The 12,407-nt window shown below is 28.8% G+C and overlaps 1 protein-coding gene across 1 annotated transcript in view; it reads left to right on the forward strand.

The window, feature by feature from the left end:
• The window catches only part of LOC111619798 (sodium channel protein type 3 subunit alpha-like), a 128,440-nt gene that overhangs the window by 98,289 nt on the left and 17,744 nt on the right, over positions 1-12,407 (forward strand). Inside the window, exons 6-8 of the mRNA XM_023361614.1 lie at positions 676-1,051; positions 1,238-1,576; positions 6,716-6,831. Of these exons, the coding sequence (XP_023217382.1) occupies positions 676-1,051; positions 1,238-1,576; positions 6,716-6,831 (831 nt within the window). The remainder of the gene's footprint in view (positions 1-675; positions 1,052-1,237; positions 1,577-6,715; positions 6,832-12,407) is intronic.

Here is a 12,407-nt window from a genome sequence, read left to right on the forward strand (position 1 = left end):
TTTTTTATTGTAGTGTAGGACCTACAAACACTTGTCTTTTTCTTTTACCCGCGACCCCCCGTGTATGGCTTTGCGACCCACCTGTGGGTCGCAAAGCCATACACGGGGGTCGCGACCTACAGGTTGAAAAACACTGCATTATAGTAAATATTATTCGTGAAATATTATTATTATGAAATAAATTATTAAATTTTCACAAACATTATAAAATTTATTTTAATATTATGACAAATTTGCATATTATGATTTTCTTGATCTTTATTGGAAACATTGTAGAAGCCGATCTTTCTTACAATTTATAAATTTGTTTGAAAATGTTTTAATTTAAGTTACTTTGGCAACTTTGGCGACACACGTACCAGCAAAAATATATGAAAATGTTTACATATTCTTAGTTTTTAATATACTTATAGGCTATTCTACAAGCCTAAAATATATATATATATATATCTCCCGGTGATTTATAAAATTTCACTAAGGTACTGACAAATCGCCTACAAAAACAACTGGATCTTGCCCAACCAAGAGAACAAGCTGAATTTAGGAGTGGATACAGCACACTTAATCACATTCAGGTTGTGAGAGAGCTCACTGAAAGGTCGAACGAATACAAAATCACACTATGCATTGCATTTGTTGACTATGAAAAGGCTTTTGATTCTATAACTACATCAGCAATCACCAAATCTCTAAAGGCATGTGGTATTGAAGCTACGTATATCAAAATTCTTGAAAACATTTATGAAGGGGCAACTGCAAAAGTTTGCTTGCTTCAAGATACCAACGATATTAAAATTGAAAAGGAAGTGAGACAAGGTGATACTATATCCCCAAAACTTTTTACAAATGCATTAGAAAGTGTTTTTCAATCAATGAACTGGGAGAATAAAGGTGTACTGATAAATGGAGACCACCTGACCCATCTTCGATTTGCTGACGACGTAGCCATCATTACAGATAGCCCTTCAGAGCTCCAGGACACGATTCAAGAACTTGAAAACAAAAGTAAAGAAGTTGGTTTAAAGATGAACTTGAACAAGACGAAAATTATGTACAACAGTTTCGTATGTGAAGAAACACTACTAATAGATAACTAGAATTGGAAAAGGTAGATGCTTATATTTACCTGGGACAAAGAATATCAATGGATGGCAATATCAAGGAGGAAATAAACAGACGTGTAAAACTTGGCTGAAGTGCTTTTGGTAGGAATAGTATAGTCTTGAAAAATCAACAGATGCCCGTGCCTGAAACGCAAGGTTTTTGATCAGTGTGTCTTGCCAGTTCTCACTTATGGATCAGAAACTTGGACTCTTAGAAAATCAGAGATCCAAAGACTACAGACTATCCAAAGGAACATGGAAAGGTGTATGCTTGGCATAACAAGGAGAGATCAGAAACGTATAACATGGATCAGGAAAATGATAGGAGTTACCGATATCATCACTAGAATGAAATCCCCCAACTGGCAGTGGGCTGGACATATTGCAAGAAGAACTGACCATCGCTGGACATATGAAGTTCTTGATTGGATACCAAGAGATCGGAAACTACCAAGAAGACGTCCACACACTCGGTAGGTTGATGAGATCAAGAGGCATCTTGGCACAACATGGAAGCGAAGTGCTCAAAACAAAAGATTGTGGAAGAGGCTTGGGGAGACCTTCATCCTGCAGTGGATTGATAACGGTTGATGGTGATGATGATGATGATTATATATATATACAAACTCAAGTAATTTATACAAAATATAATTATATATATAATTATATTTTGTATAAATTACTTCAGTTTGTAAGAACGTAATTTTCTTTCGTCGTTGCATAAACTATATTAATTTTGATCAAGCGTATTCCTTCTCCTCTCTTCTTGGATAGCAATTAGGATTTGAGAGTAAAAACATCGTTGATACATTGAGAGTATGAATCAGTATATTTTAATGATAGCTGAATGTTATATAGAACTATAAATCGGAAAAATATTAATCGAATTTAGAAGTAACATTTTGCATTAATATCTGTAGGTAAAACTTTTAAACTTGTGGAATATTTTCATTCTCTTTCTAAACAATATCTATGACTAGTAAATCTATATCTGAAGTATGTGAAAAGTTTTAAATACGACGCTAATAGAGCAATCACACAACCAACATGGAAGTATTCGGTATCAATCTTTAGTTAATTAGAAATCAAACTTCGGCTACGAACATCGTTTTATTGTCAGCATTTCAAAATTACCTGATTGTTGTTTATTGTTATTATCATCATGGATAAACAACGGGTTGCAATTAATCTGTAAAACAAATTTTTACGAAAAAAAAATTGCCGAATCCAAATTATTTAGAATGATTTAAAATGTTCCTTCCTAAAAAGTTATTGCTGAATCTAAAGATTTTTTTCTTTTAAATTCATTTATTTAAATATCAATATTGACATTATTATTTAAATGAGTCATTGTGAAGCACGGTAATGATTTTTTTTTTTTTTTTTGTTTTTATGGACTCATCTCATTGTTTTCTCTAAATTTGAAATTCGCTTTTAATAGCTAGATTTTTTAAAGATAGGCTATTTACAGATTCATATTGCTGTAACAAGAGAATTACATATTAGGCGTAAACTTTTCGCGAAGAAGTTCTATGTATTTTACAAGCAACGTGTTTTGAAGATTATTAATACAACGTCTTGCACGTTAAGCTTTCTTTGCTCTTTACTACTAAAAATTTTCAGACGTATTTCAAATCCGGCAAATCAAATCTTCGATGAGTTAGTTAATAAAGTGGGAAAACAATTTTGTAATATTCTTTTCAAAGTTCTCCCTATCTTTCCGATATTCATATTGCATCATAGTTGTGTTAATTCTATTATTCATCGGACTGCTTGCCTCTCTGTAGCTATACGAGTAATTTAATAATACTTAAGATTAAGTGCTTTACTAATTGACGGTATTTAATTATACAATTAATTATATGATAATTTTCGTGTTTCATTAACGTTATGATTTCATTATCGTCACGCTTTTCCAAATATTCAACTAAGATGCGTTTTATCCAAATGATTTATCGTTGAATATTTAAACAGTTTGCTTCATTTTTATGAGGGAATCGTGTTCGAATCGATAACGAGAGATGAAATTATGTATGTATTATATAGATAAAAAACTGAATGTGTATATATATATATATACAGTTTGTCGCCTATTTTTTTATATCTTATCACTTTATTTTCTGTAAGCCATTTTGCCTACTTTAACGAAATTTTCACAAATATTATCATACTGACTATTTACGTAAAAATTTCCTAACTATTTTTATAAACCAGAAATAATATAAATATTCAATGAAGATGGATGAAAATACGTTCATTAAGTGCTTTTATTTGATATTATCTTACCCTTTAATTTATCTAAAACTTTTTTATAACAGTAAAAGGTATATAGATGTGTAATTACAAATTATAATTATCGACAATGATTTATTTTTTAAATATTAAAAAGGTATAGGGGAAGGTGGGGCAAGATGAGAACGTTAAGGTTTGAAAAGTCATAAGATGACAACCACTTGAGAACAATAAATTTTTTATTCTCAGCAACTACAACATTTGGTAATATATAATACAAAATTTAATTTTTAAAAAACGTTTTTAAAAACAAATTTAATATTTTAAAAGTATATGTAAATGCACCATCTTGCTCCACCCGTGGGATAAGATGGGATATTATTTTTATATATAAGAAGGTCAAATTAAAATGGTTAAACTGTCGTTTTCTTCAATATTGGCACAAGAACAGTGTGCCCATTTATTACAACGGCTACATTTAGCCCAACTCTCTGTAGACACAGAGTATAGCTCTCCACAATAGAGGCATTCTGTGTCATTTGTCTTTTGTTTCTTGTTAAGCCTATCCTTGCTGAAGGGGCCTGATTGTCGTCTCTGCAGCAATAAAGTCTGTTTTCGAAAATACTTCTGTTTTCATAGGCCATATTCATGGTCAACCTGGGGCTAGACGGGTACCCCATCTTGCCCCCCAACGTACACTTTTCATACTGACTGTAAACACAGGTAAACTTCATTTCAAAACTAAACAATTACAGTCATAAAGTTTACTTCGAATACCATAATATCTTCATCTAAAAAGTAATGTAAAAGTTCACAATGATACTTACTTTGTAAAAACTTTTTAGCATGTGTAAAATTAAATAAAGTATTGCGGAAACATGAAAAACGTGTATTACTTCTAAACAAAGATTTGGACATTCTCTCGCTCCATGATCCCTTTCGAGATAGACATTTAGTTCCCCAAATAACAGCTAGATAAAAGCACATTAAACACAAATAAACAGACGTCCCCGTCTTACCCCATGACCCCATCTTGCACTACCTTCCGCTATAATTAAATATAAAAAAATTTAAGCTAGGATTTTATACTGTTGCACAATGCCTTTATTAATTAGTTTTTATAATAATTAGTATTCTAATTCTAATTGGTATAGAAAATAGGTAAATGTGATATATATACATAGTTATATAAATAGATAACTTATATGGAAGATATAACTTTTGTAATAGGCTACAAACAGGCATTAATCAATTTCGAGACACAACCAATTGATTTAGATAACTTATTTTGGGTATCTTGATATTTAGATATCAAATTATAACTAAAAAACAGACATTTTAGTATATTTCATTTAATAGATGATTTATTTTAAGATATGACGCAACAAATAAGTAAATTTTTGAATTGGATAGTTATTCCTTATTATTTGTTTTGCTCCGATAATATTAGTACAGTAACAATAAAAATATTTAGTAACACAACATGAATACCTCAAAAAGCTTGCATACAAACATATTATTATACAAAGACAGTATTAGAAAACGTACTATCACAAATAAAACCATCTATCACGAGAGATCTGATATTATATTTATTGAAAAATAAAATCACATATTTCATAGGTCTATTTTATGTATTTATAATATATAAAAGATACTAGAAAATCAATAAAGACACAAAACTTACCCAAGAATGACGCGTCTGTGGAAAATGGATAGAGTATTTATATTTATAATATTCTCTTACAACAGATAGAATACCACACGAAACATTAAAGATTGGCCATAACATTTGCATTAGACTACAGAAAGGAGAAATATTAAATACTTGATAATCAGGAGCTTTTTAAATATGGATACACATTAACAGTACATAAATATAATAAAACGGTTGATTTTAGTGTGCTGTGTACTTCTTCCAGCATTAAGCACTTGTACCGATAAAAACCGAATATTACATTTATATTACCGAATAATATAAATAATTTTTTTTTATATTTTGCAACATATGCAAATATTTCTATTTTTATTTAATAAAAATTTAACGATTTATTAATATATGATAAATATCAACAGAAATGTTTTAAATCAGCGATTTAATTTGTTAACGAAATTAATTTCATTTTTGTTCCGAACAGACGGCGAGGAACAATTTCTGATTGAGAAAAGTTAAAAATCCTAACATAAAATAACGTTTAACTTTTTTTTTTGTTATTGACGTCAAAACATTTCATCAACTTAAAATTATGCAATAAAACACAAATTATCTATCAACATTCTACACAAAATATTAATTAATAAAAATTATAAATAAAGCTTTTCACTGCCCAGTATAAAAATTAATACTGTAACTTGAAACTATGTATTTTCTTTAAAATTTAATATAATTGTCGTGGAGTTCTTACGAGTTTTTCATTAAAAGTTATATATTACAATTTACAAAACGTAATTGACGAAACGCTATAAATGGGAAAAATGATCCGAGAAACATAACGCGATCCACTGTCATTACGATGCGACCTAACAACATATCTATCACATTAATAAATACATCAACAATAAAATTGTTAATATTTCTGTTATGAAAAGTAAATAATTCTAAAAATGATTCTAAAAATCAATTTTCTGCCATACAAATATGAAGCGTGTTTGATTTTTATTTTTAAAGTAATCATTTTCGAAACAATTTCAAAATATATAGATACTATCTAATCGAAATGTCAATATCGATTTTTTCGTGAAAAGAATATTTTACGCTTATTGGATATAGAATCCAATAAGCGTAAAATATTCTATTATCATTATTACTACGAAAATAAAAGTAAACTTGAAAGTACACACTATTAATTTAGAAGATAGCAATTAAATATGAAATATACAGATAGTTTTCGGTTAATTCGCTTTCATTCAACGCATTTTCGTTTTTACGCCATTCATTAATTATGGACAGTTTTTCCTCCTATACGCTATTTTTTCGGATTATCACTGTTATAAGAATTGTATGGTGAGTTCGCTTAATGTGTTTTCATTTCACGCGCTACTTTCTACCTTGTATAAGAGGACCTTGCCTTTTACTAAATGAAATTAATTTAAAAGCGTAAGCTCTAACTTGTTTAGCTTACATATAATGTGACACTGCATTACATTTTATACATCCACTTTACATATGTGTGTATTATATGCAAATATTCTGTAAGAACGTTATATACTAATCATACTAGAGTTTTAATAAGTAATTTCAGAGTTTGTACAATATAATACATTCACAAGAACATCTTTCATTGGGAGAATTTATTTACTTGTACTCTATACATTTTTTATTCTTGACATTTTTCTTCAGTTATACGGTATATCTGATTTTATTTATATCTTGATTTCAGAGAATTTGCTAAAGAAAGAGAGAGAGTCGAAAGTAGACAATCGTTTTTAAAACTTAGGAGACAACAACAATTAGAAAAAGAATTAAATGGTTATGTAGAATGGATATGCAAAGCGGGTAAGTGACAACGGATTTTTTTTTTTTGTTTTCCACATTTCTCACTTTATTATTGTTACTTTTTAAAATAATCTTTATAACGGATTGANATTGATTCGGAAAATCGACGCTCTACTGTATTCATAAATAAAATACAGTATATAAAATGAAGTTATAACTAGCCTATCAGTATTACATTTAAAACTCATAATTATGGAATCAATTCATAATATGTCATAATCCACATATTTTATATCAAATAGTATAATTTTCATATTGGAAGTGGTTAATTTATAAGAAAACAGATTATTTTATTTATATTTCTGTTAATTATACTAAGAAATTAAAACAATGGCGTTTCTCAAAAGAGAAAAAGTGGAAATAAAAAAAAATTAATTCTACAGCAAAATCTAAGTTATAATTTGTTTTTCTGACTGTAGATTTTTGTATTTTGTTATAAAATTTATTAACGAATTAATAACATATATCATGTGCTAATGAGATTATATTAACCGTCAAGAGAGAGGAAAACTGTTGGAGATTTTTCTCAGAAGTCAGAGAAAATATAGGGCCGTGTAGTGATTCCTAGTCTTATAAAATTAACGTTATTTTTCCTATCATAAAATAAAATCTTTAAGGCCGCTTATTATTAATAAAGAAACATTCTACCCATTTTATATGTTCAACAAATAAACAAACAAAATAGTTAAAAGAGCCTGCTCTAACTCAGAGCCCCATACAAGCTCTCGACGATCCCGTTAACCATACAAAACCTGATTAAATTAACTTCACTGAATCGATTGCTGTTTTCTCTTTTAGTTTTATAGGCAATAAAGCTATTGTATTCTAATTAGGTAACGATTACACACTTCAATCGAGTGGAAGCTTTTCAAATTTTACTATAAATCCAGTCCAATTTAATCCAATATTTCGTAACCTAAAAGCAATCATGAATAAATTAATGAATAGTGACTAGTCGTCGAATATAATTTTAACGTAGAATTCATGCTTTAATTTAATTTAAAATTTAACGTTAATTATAATTTAATTTAGAATTGACGTTAATTATTTTTTCTAATTATATGTAGACAATTATAAATAATTTTTGCAATTACATCGATTGCTTAACCTTAGATAATTGATACTTTATGTAACAAATTTTGAGTGATAATTCATTTATCATCAATGTGTTAGGCTGTCTAACGTTAAACGTCAGACTTACAAAGACTGAAGCGAAGAATTGATAAAATGTTGAATTTAAATTGAATCAACAAATGTATATATCCAATTATGAATTCAGTGATTTATTTCTCTAAATTCACAGTTGGGGATATATATTTGCATATTATAGGCTAATTAGCTTTATTATTTCATGAATATTGATGTCGATATGTAGTCTTGGTCTTGACAAAATACAGGTAGATAATTGCGCGTCATCAAGATTCATTCGTTATAGCGATGAATCTGGTTGACAATACAGATGAAATTTTTTTCTGTAAGTGTAGATGGTTCGCTGATATGTTTAAGGAAAAAAATAACAAAAACAAAGATAAATGTGTTCTACTATTCTACTGATTTATTGATAGTGAGTAACAAAGATAAGCGTGTGTAATTATCAAAGACGAAGATTGCTTTGTGATTGAGTGAGTTCCTCACGCTTGATAGCACGTCGAAACGTAAAATCTCACATTTAGAATCGCTTATCTCACTCAAGAAGAGGATAAAAGCATTAATAAAGTTTATTTCTACAGATTTACACTTTTCTTGAAAAGCATCTGATAAATATAATAGTTTTGCGATTAATTAATTGATATTAAAACATAACTAAGAAGCGTTTTATTAGTCGCTATTATATTAACATGACAATTATTAAATCATATTGATGACGTAAATCATGCCGTAAATTGCTTCTGATTCTGTCATCTATTTTATATTTTCATTGTTTCATTTTGTTTCCCGAAATTACATTATGTTACAGTGCTATTGAATTATATTGAAGTAAAGCAATGGGCCTAATTACTAGAATATGGCCTGTGATTTATGATGAAACGTAATTAATTAAATTGCAAAATGAAATTATCACAAAAATGCAGTTAAAATATATGATTAATATATTTTAACTGCCATTTGTATAAATATAACTTATTAATTAATGGTAGGCAGGATTTTATAAGCATCTGAAAGAATAATAATATGTTATCCACAGATACACAAAAGAGTATGATATCTAATAATAACAATCTAAATAGCTTAGAAAAACTATTCGTTGACAGAAATTAGACGAGAGTATCGACTGGATCATCATTGGTATTTTTGGATGAAACAATTGTACCGATTCTGACGTAACAGATAAAATATTTGCTTTTGAAAATCGAAGCTATAATTTTGCCTTCTATCAATAGAAATAGAAGTTTTAACATTCTAGCAATTGTATTCAATACAAAAAGAATTGCTATAAAATTATCTCTGGACTGTTATAATAAAGAATCATGACAGTTTTAGCTAAAATAGCACTAAATTAACAAACAACTACTGTTATTCTCTATTAATAAATAATGAAGTTAAATTTCACTGTAGTTTTAGTATTCAACTCCCGAAATGTATTCCATAATATTTCATAGATACGTTACACACTACGTATACATCCCATACAAATATAGGGGAAGATGGTGCAAGATAGGACCATGGGCTAAGACGGGGACATCTGTTTATTCCTGGTTAACGCGCTTTCATCTAGCTGTTATTTGGGGAACTAAATGTCAACCTCAAAAGGGATCACGGGACGAGAGAACGTCCGAATCGCTCTTTTTGTTTGGAAATAAGGCAGTTTTCCATGTTTCGGCAATACTTCATCTAATTTTACGCCCGCTACAAAGTTTCTACAAAGTAAGCATCATTTTAAACTTTTACATTACCTTTTAGATGAAGTTATTATGGTATTCGAAGTAACCTTTAAGACCGAAATTGTTTAGTTTTGAAATAAAGTTGACCCGTGCTTGCAGTCAGTATAAAAAGTGCACGTTGGGGCAAGATGGTGGGAGCAAGACGGAGTACCCCATCTTGCCCCTACCATCTTGGCCATGAATTCTGCTGCTGGCCAGAGGCAGTGCAATATAGTGCAGTGAACTAGTTTGAAATTCGTTCTCATTGATAATTCTATATCACCTTTTCGAATATATAAAATAATAATTTAAAAAATGATCTTTTTATAGAAAATGAAATATTCCACTTTTAAATCATATCTAACTGTAATAAATTTATACAGTATATACTGTATTACTTTATTATTTATGTTTTAACGTTTTATTTTATTTGTGAAAACATTTTTTAAATTTAAATACTATCTTAACAAGAAATAAAATGTGAAATAAAATTCGAAATAAAAATGTTTTCCACCAAAAAAAATATCGTCTGTTTGAAACTGGGCATGCGCGAAGTGACTACCATCATCTTGGGAAAAAGAAAACGAGTAAGTTCAAACTTTTATATTTATTTATTCGGAAAATAATAAATGTAGCCGCTGTGATAAATAGGCACACTGTTCTTGCGCCAATATTGAAGAAAACGACAGTTTAACCATTTTAATTTGTCCTTCTTGTATATAAAAATAGTAAGAACATGTTAAGTCTTATCAAACATTTTCTATAGTAATTGCAACCATTAAGCTTCGGCACGCGCTTGCTCCGTCAAATTTAAATTACGCGCGCTCGATCAATTAGGCATCAATTTAAAAAATTAATTAATAAAAATTTAGCGTCGAAAAACGGGTACTTTTACTTTAATCCAGTTTTACGATATGTTTGTAGTCGAATTTAGTCAAAAAATTTTAATTTTGTTATAATTTTTTTGATAATTTTAATTTTTTAATATTAGAAGGTGATTAGCATAAATTGCAAAGTGTCGTGTTTTATCTTCGCTCCTGTTCAAATATTTAGTCCTAGATACGCGCCGATGTTTGTTTTTACTTCTACTGATGTTTTCGCTTTTATTTCACCCTCGTCCGTTTTGGTTACAGACGATGGGAAGACGGGCGTCACGTGATCGCTTACCTCACTTTTTACCACATAAATTACTATACCTTGAAAGTTTTATTTTTTTTCTCGATTTTAATTATTAATAACTAACTTTTTTCTGATAGATTCTCATATATATGTGTTTTCTGAAGTTGCAGATATTTTTTTTATTAACTTTTACGCATTTATGTTTTTTTATTCGCATTTTATATATAAAATATAAGAATATTTAAAAATTAATTAAGTGTTATCAGAAATGCTAAACTATAAGTACGATGTGTTTTAGAGTACTATTGCAAACAGATATAGTCAATTAGTTTGTAAACATATTTATTATTTTAATTTTTATAAATTATTTAATTTGATGCAACGCGACGCGCTCATTCGAATCGATCAATTACAGTCGCGCGTAATTTAAGATGGCGGCGGGACCCGATTCAATTACTTCTTCATTTCAGATGTTAATTAGAGAGCAGGGCCAAATTGTATACTGGCCATGTGGAAAATTCCACATGGGCCGTATACAATTTGGGCCGTTTTTTCTAAATATGTACAGTACATAATGTACCGTTTGGTCAAGTTTAATTTTTAAAAATTCATATATTTTTTTAAAGTAAGGTGTATAATATAGGTATATGTGTAGGCCTGTATCATTTTACCCGGCCCTACCCGTATCAGAAGTTAAATTAGTTCGGCCGATCTGAGTCAAACACTACATTAGCCCGATTCGGCTCAAACAGAAAGCATTCTAGGAGGAAAATAATCAAAACTACCTTCTAAACAGAGAAAATTGGTCATTCGTTTATATTGCTAGAAACTATTCACCACTCCTATGAATCTTAATGCTAAACTATGGAAATGCGAGTTATTAGTTTTGTACCTAGCCACCAAAATGATGATTGTAGTCATAACAAATATAATGGCCACTTATATTATTTCCTGTATCTTATATAAGTGAAAAATGTTATTCAATAATAATTTCTCTATATTCCAAACGATTTAATTAAAAATAATCTATTTTGTAGTATTAGGCCGGGACCTCAACCCTCTCCAATGGGAAACTGGTTGTGGAGATAAAGCTAATAAATCGGTAGTAGTAGTGGTTTGACACATACTGATCACAAAATTGATTTCAGATGTCGATTAAATTAAAATTGCAAGTAAAAATCTGTTGAATGAAATTATTTCAGAGCACAAAATTAATGTTTCAATCACAAATCTTAATTTTATTGTAACAATAAGGCTGTATTAATTATTAAATTTAAATTAATTTTATTTTAACAATAAGTTTAATTATTAAAATGTTTTTATAATTTTTTATTAATACAGTATATTCTTTCTAATTATTATAAAATTAATTTGCAATAATTTCAATCAAAAATCTCTTGAATAAATTAAGATAATAAATATTTATAAAATATCTTGTAACAATAAGGTAAAGTTTCTGTTTTTATAAATTTGAATTAAATTAATTTTATTTTAACAAGTTTAATTATCAAATGTTTTTAAAAATTAATTATATTTTCTAATTCACTTTATGAACTAATTTTTATTTTGATTATGAATTATTTTATAGAAGAAATA

Source organism: Centruroides sculpturatus, unplaced genomic scaffold (genome assembly GCF_000671375.1).
Source record: "Centruroides sculpturatus isolate CEXI.00-Female unplaced genomic scaffold, Cexi_2.0 scaffold178, whole genome shotgun sequence".
In the NCBI taxonomy this organism is placed as follows: Eukaryota; Metazoa; Arthropoda; class Arachnida; order Scorpiones; family Buthidae; genus Centruroides; species Centruroides sculpturatus.